The sequence below is a fragment of the Etheostoma spectabile genome, chromosome 1 (assembly GCF_008692095.1).
Source record: "Etheostoma spectabile isolate EspeVRDwgs_2016 chromosome 1, UIUC_Espe_1.0, whole genome shotgun sequence".
Taxonomy (NCBI): domain Eukaryota; kingdom Metazoa; phylum Chordata; class Actinopteri; order Perciformes; family Percidae; genus Etheostoma; species Etheostoma spectabile.
In genome coordinates, this window is record NC_045733.1 from 10,335,560 (window position 1) to 10,350,370 (window position 14,811).

Here is a 14,811-nt window from a genome sequence, read left to right on the forward strand (position 1 = left end):
CTTGATGCCAGAGGGATGTTGAGAACACCTCCAAGAAGGTACTACGGCATCAAAGGTTTGGCTGCTGCCCGGGTTCAGAGCTCAGCAAGGTCTGAAATAATGGCATTGGTAATGTAGCTTTCATGTTATACTTTCTTCACATGGCTTTCACATTTCTATTCTTTGATTTTCTTACCTTTTTTCCACCCGGTGTTTTTTTTTAAACATTTTATCGTTTCCCTGTTTACTTTTTTGTGTAAGGTTTTTCTTTGTTCGAACATTCAGTTTAACCTATTTTCTTCATTTTTAGCCTTCTAATGTGAAGCACTTTAATCTTTTGAATCTTTGCATGAATGATGCTAAAAACGGCATGAAATGCTTGGTCAGATTTTTGGTCTCGTCATTTTCATATCTTTTAAAGCAACATCATGTAACTTTTTCATCTCAAAATGACAGCTTCAAATCGTGTTGATGATACTCTTACTTGTGAAAGGGAGAATAATGGTCCTGTTTTTCTTTGTTCTAACATTCTGTTTAACTAATTTCTTCATTTTCATCCTTTTAATGTGATGCACTTTAGGCTGAATCTTTGCATGAATGGACAGAATAAATTATTTGTTTGTTTTTTAAGTAAAAAAAACATAAATCCTCCTAATTTAAGTGACTATATGAATATATACCAATCTACCTCATCCAGTGACTGTCATTTAATCTATTTATTGTGTTGGTTGCCATAGAAAAAACCTTAACATAACAAAAAACTATTGTTTTTGCTCAGATATTTGCGGGTATGTTAACGTGCTGTTTAATGTGCTCCTCCAACAAGCGAAGGTGAAGGACAAGACATGTCTTCATGTTTGTAAGTTAGATAAGGAGACATAGCTTGGATTAGGAAAGCTAATATGGGTTGTTGTTTTGTGTCTGTGGCTCTTGTGTTGTGTAAATGCTGCCTGGCTCAGTGGGACGTCTGCCTTTACTTAGCTTGGGACAGAGCCAGGCTAGCTGTCAGCTTTCAGCCAATTTTAGCAGAGTCAAACAGACTTGTGATATCTAACGCAGCAACCTCGGCTGGAGATGACATTATTGTGTAAAACCTTTTTGATTATTTGTACTCCAACTAGGGATTTCACAGAAGAAGAAAAACACTTCACAACCGTCATCTTAAGGGGTACTGACATAAATATAAAGTTCTTGCAAGTAACAGTGATGAAGAGATAACCAGTTCTAGCCAAGAAAATGTCAGAGAAAGAAGAATGAAACCCCAGTTGCCCAGGTGATGAAATTATTGTAATGTAATTTACGAAGGCAAATCTCTGAGGCCTCTAATATCAGATCTTGTCACTAAGTTCTATTGTGTTCTGCTGAGGCTGCTGTCAAAGGTCAAAATCATGAATTAGTTAACATTTGTTAACATTTGGTGTGTAATAGTGGGTTTAGAGGCAAACAGTTGCTCTCTGCTGCAGAGAACACAAAATAAAATACACCATAGTTAGTGACTGATGTTTGAGATGAGATGAGTGAAATTGATTCAACATTGACATAGCTAAACCCAGAAATGCAAGTTTAAGTCAATTTGACTTATTACTTAATTTGAAATATTACTCAATTAATTAAATAATTAAAATAAGAATTTAATAAATCCTTTAAAGAATCAGAGTTTTTTAAGTCCAAGCGGGTTTTTTTCTCGCAGTATGTCAAGTGATTACACAGAGAAATCCATATGGGATAAATCTATTTAGAGGTTGCACTTTAAGCATCTTAACCAAATCAAAGAAAAGAAAAGTAAATCTCATCCAGAGGTTGACTTGCTAGCATAAATAAATATATGAGGTGTACAACTGAACATAGTGAGGGTCTTCTGGACCAAACTGTTTTCTGATCTAGACAAATGTTAGAAATAACTGAAAACAAAAAACATTGACTGTGTGGATTCTGATGAAAAGTAAGAATACCGACTGTATTAAACGGTCTGATTGAAACTCAATACTTTCATGTAACAACGGCATGAAATGCTTGGTCAGATTCTTGGTCTCGTCATTTTCATATCTTTTAAAGCAACATTATGTAACTTTTTCATCTTAAAATGACAGCTTCAGATCATGTTGATGATACTCTTACTTGTAAAAGGGAGAATAATGCTCATGTTGCTCCCGCAAAGTTCTCGCTCTATCTAACCGGCTGGCTGGGTACTATCTCTCGGGAGAAATAGATGGCCCTTATGGCACAACCACTGATTTTGGTGAACTGAATTATATTTTATGAAGAAAATGTTTTCTGGTTGTTCTTTTTGATGTCCTCCCACTGCTCTCCCACGACTCTCTGTGATAGTACTTGTTACTAAAGTAATGCCAACAGCAGCTAACTGTAGCTGCCGTCAGCTAGTCAGTCACTAGCCAGTTAGCCCTGTTATACTGTTACTGTTATATAATACCTCATAGGACACTGGAATCTGTGCAATTTCATTTCATACAGTGCAATATTTAATACATTAACCTTTCCATTACTGTGCAATATTTATTTACTTAATATTAGTACTTAATCATTTCATTCCATCACTGTGCAATATTATTTATTGAGTGTTAACACTTACCTATGCTTATTCAAGCTGATTTATATATGTATACTTGACAGTCACTACACTTTATATCTTTGACTTTATATTTTTGATATTTTATACTGTTATATTCTTATATTTTTTTGTCACTACACTAGACAGTCACTACACTTTATATCTTTGACTTTATATTTGTTATATTTTATACTGTTATATTCTTATATTTTTTTGTGTCAACACTGCAAAGGGATTGCTTTAATCTCGTTGCACAAGTACCGTGTACTTGTGTATAATGACAATAAAGGCATTCTATTCTATTCTAGCCCGCTACGGACATCAAGGCAGAGGCTATGAGACCATTTAAAAAAGGCTGCAAGACAGATGACAAGCTGGCTATCTTGCTGTTGGACTAGTAAGTAATATTAGCGGGCTTATATCTTATGTTGTTGCACTTGCTTGGTCTTCTTGTTAGGGTTATACAAGGAATTGAGTGATTGCCTCCAAATTGAGAAACTGGGCTTTAGCAACTGTAGACTGTGTCCAGTTACATGTATCGACCTCCAGTCATACGCAATCAAATCACAACTGACAGTTCTCTTGACATTCGAGCAGCAAACAGAAGCAGAATTGAGAGACGCTGGTATTAATCCCTGGGCCAGATGAGAGGCACATGGTCAGCGCAGTCTTAATGCCTGAGTCTTTTTGACAGTGAGTCTGAGGTAAAAATATAAGCTGACAATTTTACTCATTACAAAGGTGTTCATGAAGCAAAGGTTATGTTCAAGCTATATTTTTCTGAAAGTCTCCAAACGTATTGTACATGAATTCAAGTGCAGTCAAAACGTCAAGTGCTTTGTACTGTATGTCTTCATCATTAAGCACCACTTACTGTGCTATTGATGCTGGCCAGCAGCTTTCCATTGAACTCCACCATAGAATAGACAGCTCCTTTCACCTCCTTCTCAGCCACAGTTTGCAGCTTACCTGCAAGAAAGAGAACAATGTGTGTCATTCAGAGTGAAGTTAACATTCTAAGTGTTACACGCTCAATGTCAACCTAAACTAGCACCAAAAAGATGTTTGTGAAGTTGAGGATATAAACCGTTCAACAACTGTCAGAGATGTAGCAAAAAGTGAAAGAGTGGGTGAGAGACTCACAATAAAGACAATGGATAAATGAAAAGATAAAAGGAGGACACATGAAAGGCAAGCAATGCACCTTACGAGTAACAGTGTATGAAAGAAAACGAGGGGGAATCAGTAGTGCTGAGAGGAGAAAAGTCTGATATGAAGTGATAAGAAAATGATTAAGTGAGGAGGGAAACAAGAGCATGGTAGGACAAAGTATCCGTGAGTGGAAGAAAAAAATACACAACTGAGGGCAGGGAGGAGAAAATGAAACTGAGCGAAGGATGAAGAGAGCAAAATGATCTGGATGCGAAGACAAACAACAAGGTTGACAAACAAGAAAAGTGTTTGTTTTCTGGAAACAGAGAGAGGAAGAGCTACTGACCGTCAGTGTAGTGGAAGACAATGATGCGTCCCTGCTTGGGCTCAGCCTCCTCTGGGTACACCATGGCGGTGCCGACGATGAAATACACCGACGGGTCTTTTCCCAGACGACATGACACCATGCTCAAAGCGTACTCACTGGGGAGGAACTGATGGGCATGGAGGACTGATAGAGAAACAGAACACAAATACCTTAGGAAACTGTGTGAGAGCAACACAATACATCTCTCTTTAAAAGGATTTTACATGTATCCGTTCTTTATTCATGACAATCTTTTAGTATTACGTTTTAAATCTGTTTGATTCTGGTTTATTAACAGGAGTGTTATTGTCTGGGAACATGCTAATGCAAAACAAGGGAAAGTGAGTGGTCAGTAGGGGTAGTTTGGAGCGTGTGTGTGTCGCACGGTTCGACGCATGCACAATGTAGCCTCGTGCCTCACTGTCTGGGACAGTGGGTTTCCCTTTCGCGTGAAAAAAAAGAGGTGTGGACAAGTTACCAACAAAACGTACAGTGAAAGACCATGCAAAAACATGTCAGACCGTCCTGCCAACGTGTACACATTTTAACATCCATGTACTGTATTGGCTTTTCACTCGTCGCTGAAATGCGTTGCTGTTTCAATCCTGTCTGCTCTGCAGCGGGCCCCCCACGACTGACGCGCGCACACACACAAACACACACAGTGGATGCAGGAAAAAACAGATGAGATGTACAGGATGGCCTAAACTGAGGACAGCTAGGCTCGTTATTTTAAGTGCAATGACAAGTTAAAGTCCAATTAGTACTTTATCAAACTGTATGAATGTGTGTCCCAGGCCAGGATAGGAAACTAACTAACAATGTAAACCTCAACAAGCCACTGGCACATAAAGTATGTTCAAATGTGATTCGTTCAATAAATTATTATTTTTTTGTCTTAAATCCACCAGCCATTTTCATATTATACCAACATTTGCAGTATCCTGAGCTTTTTTTGTAAGTTTACTAGGAACTCAGCCCAGAGTAAGTAAGTAAGTAAGTAAGATTTATTTATATAGCACCTTTCACAGATAAAAATCACAAAGTGCTTCACAGTAAAATGGTGAGTAATTTTATTGTCCCCAAAACATGTTTCCTTTTTATTTTTAAAGAACTATCGAAAAGAAATCACAACTTTTTCACAATGGTTGACGTATTCTGACTTATTTAAAAGACTGAGCTTTAAGCGTTCCTCTTTTTCTTTTTAAGGATACCATTTTTGTAAGAGCTACACTGACGTTGGCAGTTTGATAAAAATGTTTAAAGTTATTTCAATTGATATTCTGTAATATTTCAATCTTTGTGTGCTAAAAAGGCACATACATTCCCATAGATGGCAATACACATTCTCCTTTGTTTGCCAAATAAATGGAAAGCTTGTTGAAATCATCAATGTCTTCCCTCTTGCTGTATCAACCCTCACCTAGCTTTCCTAAGAGATGGTCCCAATAATGTGCTTAAAGTCAAGTCAAATTCAGTTTGTTCATGATTAAATGTTTAGCTATAACTATTTCTTAATAATGTATCCTACACCTAAGATATATATAATATGCAGAAGTATATTTCTGGAATGTTAAAGATTAAAAGAAAAAACAACCCAAAACCGTGATACCAACCAACTGTGGGTTTTGTGAACCACGCCACCCTTAGTGGTCAGATACACGTGCAGGTTTCAAAGAAGACAAAAGTTTAAACAGATTATCTAAAAAAACACACCAGATTATCTAAAAAAAAAAAAACACTAGTTGGCAGTAAAAAAACTAAGTGAGCACACCTGAAAATGTCCATTATAATCCATCATTGCACAGGGAAACTGTTTGCATACCCAACTCTGGCAAGTATACTATGTGTAAGTGGAAGTTGAATCATCAACTTGGTTTGTAACTTCCAAATAACTTACAGCCAACATGGAGGTTAATTACAATTTATATGAGTGTCTGACTGCTTGCTTTTCTTGCCCCATTACACAGGCTTTTAATATTATTTGCCACATTTACAGTTGACTAAGCAAGCACAATGGTGGCCAAATCTATGCATTTAATGTTATAAACTGGAATTATCCATGTCCCGCATATATAGTGCAAAAAAACAGGGATTTTCAGTTGCTGTATTTAGACTATTTAGATCTGCACAGAGTAGGCCTGCACAATTTCGATTTACCCTGTTCACAATTTAATTTTTAAATAACTTTTATTTTTTGTGTTTATTAAAAACAATTTTTTTTTGTGACTTCAATTCTCATTTAGTTTTACGAGCCAAACGCTCCTACTTTCTTCTGGGAGTTTTAAACATACATATAAAAATAGGTTTTAAAGCGCTCCCAAGCTCTGCAATGGTCTCCCTTCTCTTCATTGAGTCCTCTATGTTCACAGGCTTGTGGTGATGAGCAATGTTCTACACGTGCCAAAAAATCTGTTTGGTACTGCCAATTTTTTTTGTTTGGTCAAAAAAAATCGTGGCAGAGAATCGTGATTTCAGTTCTAAGCAAAAAAAAAAAATCGTGATGCATATTTTCCCTGAATGATGCAGGCCTAGCACAGAGTCATTATGTATTTACAGCATGTATCTCCCTCACTCTCCTGTTAGTTGCATGCACCTTCAAGGAGGACAGCTTTAATATTTATCACTGGTCTTGCTGATTTTTCTTATCTCAAATACCTGGGGCTTAACCTCTACCTAGTCAAATGCAATAGATCACATATTCCACGACATCAAGAAATGCCGATAGATTATGCATCCATTAAGACATATCTGACACAGCTAATGTTGAGTACACAGAATGCAAAGCACTTAAGTGGTTTGTAACTAGAGCAGGCAGCGCTCATTAGAGGCCAATCTTAACAGAAATAACTGCAGATTTCAGTGGTGTAGCAGTAACTGAATACCACTATGTATATGGGGCCCACATTTCTTCTTAACAGAGGACCATTGTAGTTACACGTATCAATGAACTCAATGTGCATTTAAAAGCACTTAAAAGACACGACACCACTGCATAAGAATGTCTCCACATAGATAAATTTAAAAATTTTCCCTCTAAATGACCCGGTTTATCTGATCCCCAAATTCAAAAAAGGGGGAAGGGTCGCTGGGACACAGGGGCCCCGAACAAGACCCTTATTTACATATTTTAACATTACTACTCTAATGTATGGGGGTTTGGTAATTTTGGGGTTTTTAAAAGGGTTGCTTGGGCCCGGGCAAAATTTCCCTTGAAAAACAAATGGGGGAAAGAAAAAAAAACTGCCCAAAACTGGCATGGTGCCCAACATTTTAATCATCGGGCATTCAAAAAAAAAAGGGGTTTTTGTGTGTGGGGTGTGGGGTGTGTGGGGGTGTGTGTGTGTTGTGTGTGTGGGTGTGTGGGGAAAACATCATTAATAGAAATCTATAAAAAATTAGTAATTATAACAAAAATAGTTCAAGGGGAAAAACCTTTTTTAAAAACCCCCAGGGCCCTTTTTTTAACATCTAAGGAACGGGGTTAAAGCCATGGTGCGGTGCGTTGAGGACGTGCCCCAAACCCATTTTTGCAGTCTAAAGGGGTTTGCACCGGGTAAAAAAAGGGTTTGGGACTTATTTTTTCCCTTAATTCATTGTTTTATTTGGGTGTAAAATGAAAGTACCAGAGAGCCCACCCCCAAAAAAAAAAGGTGTAACCCTTTAAAGACCGATATAGGTATTTTTCACCAGGTAAAATTTCAGACTTTTTGAGGCATTATGAATGAAATGTTTGAAATTTTAAAACTAAAAAAATTTTAAATTTAAAAAAACCTGGGCCCCAACATTAAAATGGGCCCTTTGCAAACTATGAAATTTTCTGGAACCCTTCACAGCAGTCCCCCTAACCCCAAAACCAAATATCGTAGACTTGCAAACCCCCCCATAAACTTAAAAATAAAATCGGTTTTAGGTCTGTTTGCACCGAAAACCCTAAACTTTGGCGCAATATACTTGCACGCTTGCCTCAAATTTTTTGTCTTTAAACCAGCAAATTATGATTTTGACTAGGAAAGGGGCACTTCAAAATTTTTTAAAATTAAAATAGGTTTCATGGGCGTGGGGCGTTTTTTTAATACCTAAAACTACTTAAAAAAATTTTAAAAATTTAAAAAACTGAAATTTAGGGTCTTTTACATTTTAGGGCCCTTTTTTCCCAAACCCCGTGAAAAACCCCGTATAACGCTTGATGAATGAACGTAGGGTCAGGCCCGTGGAAAAGCTTCCGGCAAATGACCCTGGCTATTCTCCAAGCTTAGGCCCCTAGGTTTTTAAACCCTCAGAACTCCATATGAAGAAAACCCCTTTGTGGGGTCAATTGGAAACTAAGTACGGCTGTTGTTACCTTAAAAACGTTGCTGCCAAACAACTGCAGACTGTGGACCTCCACCTCTTCACAAAGGAGGTCTCGTGGGGAGGGTGCGCGGGGAAGACTTGGGGAGCTTACCTGGGGAAAACGGGAAGATGTAATTTATGGCGAGAAGGAGACATTTGACACAAAAAGGAACCTAATAAAAGTGTATAAAGCAATTCAAATCTCGATTTCTGTGTGAGCTCAACAGCCCAGGCGGCGCCATCTGTAGCACCAGATGTGCAGCATTTAAAATCAAGTAAACATGTTTCTGGCCGTCAGGTGTAAGAGGCTCTGGCTCAACATTGTTTCCACAAAGTTCTGCGCTGCAGCAATAAAAACAAGCACGAATAAAAATCCCGGGCACCGGGGGGGAAGCTTGAGCCGGCGAGGGGGGACCCAAAATGTTACTGTGAATCTGCCGGGGAAAAAAACATTTGGGTCCCTTGATTAGGTACAAAACTCTTTAAATTTGTCCCCCATTTTTTTTTTTTCTTGGCAGCCGAATCACCATTGGCAGTATTCCTTCAAACAAAAGACGATTATATTTAATGTTACTTAAACTTGTTTTGAACTCTTGCAACAAAAGCTACACTTACAAAAAAGGCCTACTGTCTTCATTTTTACTAACTTCATGTCTCTCCAGTGGCACTGACGTGAAAAATGGAGATTATATTTGTTGAATTGTGATTAGGGCTGGGCAATATATTGATATTGATATATGAGCCTGGATATCGTCTTACATTTTGGATATCATAACATCCTGATATGACAAGAGTTGTCTTTACCTGGTTTTAAAGGCTGCATTACAGTAAAGTGATGTCATTATCTGAACACACCAGACTGTTCTAGCTGTTCCATTGTTTGCCTTTACCCACATAGTTATTATAACATAACCGATGAATGACGAGTGGGATTGATTGACGGACATCGATTTGGTCAAATTTCGCCGAATCAACCTAAATTGGATTGAAATTGTGATCTATGCCTCCCCCCCCCCATCCTTCACCCGAGCGGGTAAACATTCTGCAGCTGCTCTACTATGTACTCCTTTATTATCTCCATGGCAAGGCCGAATGAACTAAACTTTCTAACAACTTGGACAGTCTGACGCTTCATATTACACACACACACACACACACCACACACACACACACACACACACACACACACACACACACACACACACACACACACACACAACACACACACAACCACACACACACACACACACACACACACACACACACACACACACACACCACACACACACACACACACACACACACACACAGTCTGTTCTCACTCCACACCATACATGCCCTCTCTTCCGTCTGACTTCCCCGGTCTCTTTTTGTTTGTTTTTCCCATCCTCCCGAGTCACCACAAAAAATGTCTTCATGTATCCACATGTACCGTGTGTAGTCTTGTGCATTATGTTGTTATGTCTTGTACTCTATCTTGCTGTAATGCTGTTTCTGATTCTGGTTCTGATGCATCTGAAGTGAAGTGTGCGCATGCGCTAACGTGCAAGCTGCCTGTTGCAGTGCTCCGTCTCTGTCTTCTTAGTACTGGTGCTACTGTGACACAGAGTTTCCCTTTGGGGATCAATAAAGTATTTCTGAATCTGAATCTAAATCTGATTGATTATCAAAAATCTCATTGTGTGTACATTTTAGTAAAGCAACAATGGTTAACCCAACAATATCGATATTGGGGTATTTCGTCAAAAATGTCGGGATATTTGATTTTCTCCATATCGCCCAGCGCTAATTGTGATTATAATATATTTTTTTAGAACAAATATTTTAAAGCGGCAAATTATCAACTAAAAACTTGGCGATAAAAACCTGCAGGTAACAGCTTCAGTTATGCTACGATTACAATTCTTAGACTGTGAAGGTTAATTATCAAACCCGCAACAGCATTGCGATTTAAATCCTGGTTTAGAAAATCTATCTCCAATAGACCCGCTAAATGACTAACTTACAACATTTGTTGTCCTGACAAGCTTCCAGTCTCACGTTATAAATAATGTTCTTAGTCAGCACACCTGGTTAGATAAGAGTGCAAAACAAACAGCCGTTGGGTGTTTACTAGCCTAACATAACACAGAGCCACGGTACCTGAGTGCTGGCACTGGGGCGCACAGCAGATGTGGTGCCGCTCACATCCTGAATCTCCACCCTGCTGGATAGAACCCCGAAACACTGGGAAACCTCTTGGTAACAGATCCGCCTGGTGGGATGTTAACACAGGCAGAGAGAGAGAGACAAGGCAAAGACACTCGCTGGTAAACACGAAAAGAGCAAACAAGGGTAAGCTGAACAAAAATAGGTGGCCCGGGAGAGGCCTTTCTGTTTTCTGATTGGATAACACAACAGTCAACCTTTTAATAATTGATTTAACAACCTTAAGTCATAGTTGTTGTTTAAATGTTTGAGCACAAAAAGAGAGAACAAAACCGTTTTCTGCAGCTGTATAACAAAGCCCAACAGGAGAATGTAGCTTGAATTAGAGCAAACAAGCAAAGTCAGAGCAAACATTAGGAACACACAGCATATTTGGAATGATGATGGATCTGAAATGTTCCATTTGAAGGTCAATTCTAACTCGATGTTTGGCGATAGGACTGACCTGGGAGACTCATAGAGGGGAACAGTGCGAATGTGGAGTTTCTGAATCTCGTCGATGGTGCCGATGGTCAGAGTGCTGTTGTTGGCCAGAGCCAGACTGTCAACAATACAAGGTGCAGCATAAGTAAAGGGGAAACAAGAAGAACTGTATGCATTTCTGTAGTCAACAGAGAACCAGTGGTGGATTGTAACTAAGTACATTTACTTAAATACTGTACTACACGTTTGAGGTACTTGTACCTGTCTTTTCTTTTCATGCCACTTACTACTTCTACTCCACTACATGTCAGAGGGAAATATTGTACTTTCTACTCCACCACATTATTCTGACAGCTTTAGTTAATAGTTACTTTATAAATTAAGATGTTAGCATACAAAGCACATGCAGTTTAAAAAACACAATGTTTTATTATAACTTAAACTACCCAACAATGGCCTACAAGTAGAGCTGAAATAATTACACCATTAAGCACACTACTGTTTGGATCATTTCCAGTTCTCAAATGTGACAATTCTCATTTAGTTTTACGAGCCAACTGCATCACAAACGCTCCTACTGTCTTCTGGGAGTTTTAAACATACATATAAACTTAAGTTTTAAAGCGCTCCCAAGCTCTGCAATGGTCTCCCTTCTCTTCATTGAGTCCTCTATGTTCACAGGCTTGTGGTGATGAGCAATGTTCTACACGTGCCAAAAAATCTGTTTGGTACTGCCAATTGAGTATTTTTATTACTTGACACTTTCCTGATGAATAAATACTTTTAAGTAACATTTTCAATGCATGACTTTTACTTGTTACAATTGTTACAGTGTGATATTAGTACTTTTACTTAAGTAAAGGATCTGAATACTTCCACCACTGCAGAGAACACATTGGAGCCAACTTTGTGTCTGCTTAATACTCAAAACAAGAGAAAGTTTATGAAGTTTTGACTTTATGAACTCTTGAAAAGCACAGAGGAAGAGAAGCCAACAACTGACTGTTAAAAACACGATTAGTAAAGGTTCTGCTGCTGACCTGTCGGGATAACCCTCAGAGTTGAGTGGGCACATATAGTTGACCTCTTTGAGGTTGACGTTGGAGAAGACCAGCTTGTGGTTGGAAGAGTAGATGACAGTGGGTCTGTCGGAGCAGGCGAAGACGTTGGAAGTGGACAGGGACCTGAAGGTCCTGAGCACGGTGGGCTGAGTGCCCAGCGTGACCTTCTTACGCTCGCTCAGGGCACCTGGGGGAGGGGAGGAAGGATGGGAACACAAGTGTGAGTACAGTTACAAAGGTCGGTGTACCAAGTGTCGTTTGGACTCACTTGCCAAGCACCTTGAGCCAATAAAGTTAGTCCTTGTGTGCAGAATATCCGTCTCCATCTTTTATGCTCATAAAGCAATTCAGTGAATGCCTTGATCCCTGCATGAAAGCATCTGTCTTCTTTGTTTCTCCACTCATTTATTCAGGTTTTTCCTTAAAATTGTGAATAACTAATAGTCCTAGTAGTAGTATGCATAGTTTGCATAGGCTTAACCTTTTGATGCTCTGGTATTTTGTCTTTTCCTGAACACCGTAGAGTATGAGCTGATCAAAGCCAAATTAATTAGGACATTTATATGCACGATAGTATTCTGGTTAATCAAATTCAGAACAGGATAGATTAGGGAACATAGAATAAGCGGATTATACTCATATTCCTTTGTACATGATAATAACATCCAGGTTTCTTAACACCGTTTGCAGTTTGTTCAGGAGTTTCCTTCCATGGCACTGGTCAGTTAACGTATCATTATTTTATTCCTTTTTCATAAATGATTTGTGGATTTAGTTCAATTATATAAGTACTAGGAAAAAAAAAAAAAAACTTTAAAACCCACAGATTGGGGGAACAATTTTTCTCTCTTTACTTTTTTTGTATTACTTGAAAAGTAATCCCTTGTGTGTCTAGACCAAGTGATGTCTTTTCAGTGCTCTATCATAGAAAGTAGGATCATGCATTTTTCCTCTGCTGCTTCCATCTTGACCAGCAATATAAGACCAAAAACAGATCTAAAAACAAAGTGAACACTGGCTTTACATTCGCCAGGGGGCTACAGTCACCACTCCACATGATTGATGATGCTCCGTAACAGCTGGATGTGTGAAAACATCATAATTATTGGCTTATAAGTTTCTCCACCATTACACACATAAAGTGCTGGCTTGGCAATTATGCAATTGTCCATAAAATAATCTAAAAATGTTTTCAGACAGCTGCCTGTGGTCCTGCCTGGAGGCCCTGAACAGTCTGAGAAGCTCTTCTCTAACGTAGTCGTTGTCGTTACGTCGTAGTGATGTTTGGTGTGAAACACCTACCAGTCTGCAGGTCCAGACCAAAGTAGAAGAGCGCTCCGTCTCCGAGCGCACACAACAGGTAGTAGCTGCCTTCAAAGGTGGTCATTAAGATGGAGCGAGGGATGATCTCTGAGGACACACAGACAAGGGATTTTTTACAATTTCATGGGTGAACACCAAAGTGATAAATGTCTGCAAAAACTGTCGTCAGAAAAATCAATATAGGGTTATCCGCCAGACTGGCTGCAGGGTAAATATATCGTCTTCTGTCTTTTCCGTTTACCAAACATCAGTTTCTTTGACTGTAGGCCAATTACATCAAAACAGCAGAGGCTATGATTAAATGATTGTTGGGTGACTCACAAAGTAGCAATGTTAAAAACATCTGCACAATGAGGCTACTTCAGAGGCTGCATGTTTCCATGGTAATGTACATCAACTATTTTAAGTAAGCGGGCAAAAATGTTAAAACAGACATAGGGCTGTGTTTAATTTAAAAATACATTAAAAAAACACACAAAAAACAACAACAATGTAAATATAATTAATGTTAAAAAAAAACTATACATATATAAATGCAACTATACAATGTTGCAATGTTAAAACTCACCGCTGCCAAAAACAGAGCTGAACATAAAAGCAATTAGAACAGCACATCAGCTTTTAATTTGAAAATGTCCTGTTCATAACTTAGTCTGCAGTCAGACTGTCCGTGTTAGGGGAGACAGCAAGGGAACATTTTTTATTTTTTATTTATTATTTTTTTTAGAGTTTGTGCACTGAGCAGCTGTCAATCAAACACACTTGGAAAATAAAGTGCGACACTGGGGGAAACAGTCTGGAATTATTCTTCATGGGTGAAGCATTCTAATTGGAAAGTAAGAGCTTGTGCTAGTTTACCATGTTATGAAACTTTGTCTCCAGTGACTGCTGACTTTTTAATAAGTTTAGCCAAAGAAGTAGTACTTTCCTGCATATTGAAACATTCTAAGTTTAAATACTTTTTAAATGTCTAAATGCTGCACAAAATGCACTTGGGTTGGCACCCAAGTACTAAAAAAAGGAAGTACTTGATGGGAGATGCCATTTACATCTATTAATGAAGTCACTACTGCATCCTAGACCCATTCCTTGGACTTATATTTTGGACTTACTAAAAGGAATAGTTTCACATTCTGTTGAGTACAAAAGGAAACACAATCTGCTTAACGTCAACTCTAAACCACACTAACACGTTACATGTTGTATGTTTAAGCGGCACAAAAACTAAAAGTCTCAAACACAATTCACTGTTTCACAGAGAGTTATGTCAGGACTATTTCTTGGCCGGGGAAAACTCCAGGGATTTACTGGTCCAAACAACAAAACAAGATATAATATACATGAGCTTTCGGAGGTGTTGGTAGTTGAAATTATTAACCTTTTAACAGCCTCTT

The 14,811-nt window shown here is 38.5% G+C and overlaps 1 protein-coding gene across 1 annotated transcript in view; it reads right to left on the minus strand.

Moving 5' to 3' along the window:
- ddb1 (damage-specific DNA binding protein 1) overlaps positions 1-14,811 on the minus strand; it is a 54,351-nt gene that overhangs the window by 13,005 nt on the left and 26,535 nt on the right. The window contains exons 15-21 of the mRNA XM_032517876.1: positions 13,397-13,504; positions 12,074-12,281; positions 11,056-11,151; positions 10,530-10,656; positions 8,438-8,514; positions 4,047-4,237; positions 3,423-3,517 (exon numbers count right to left, since the gene is read on the minus strand). Of these exons, the coding sequence (XP_032373767.1) occupies positions 3,423-3,517; positions 4,047-4,237; positions 8,438-8,514; positions 10,530-10,656; positions 11,056-11,151; positions 12,074-12,281; positions 13,397-13,504 (902 nt within the window). The remainder of the gene's footprint in view (positions 1-3,422; positions 3,518-4,046; positions 4,238-8,437; positions 8,515-10,529; positions 10,657-11,055; positions 11,152-12,073; positions 12,282-13,396; positions 13,505-14,811) is intronic.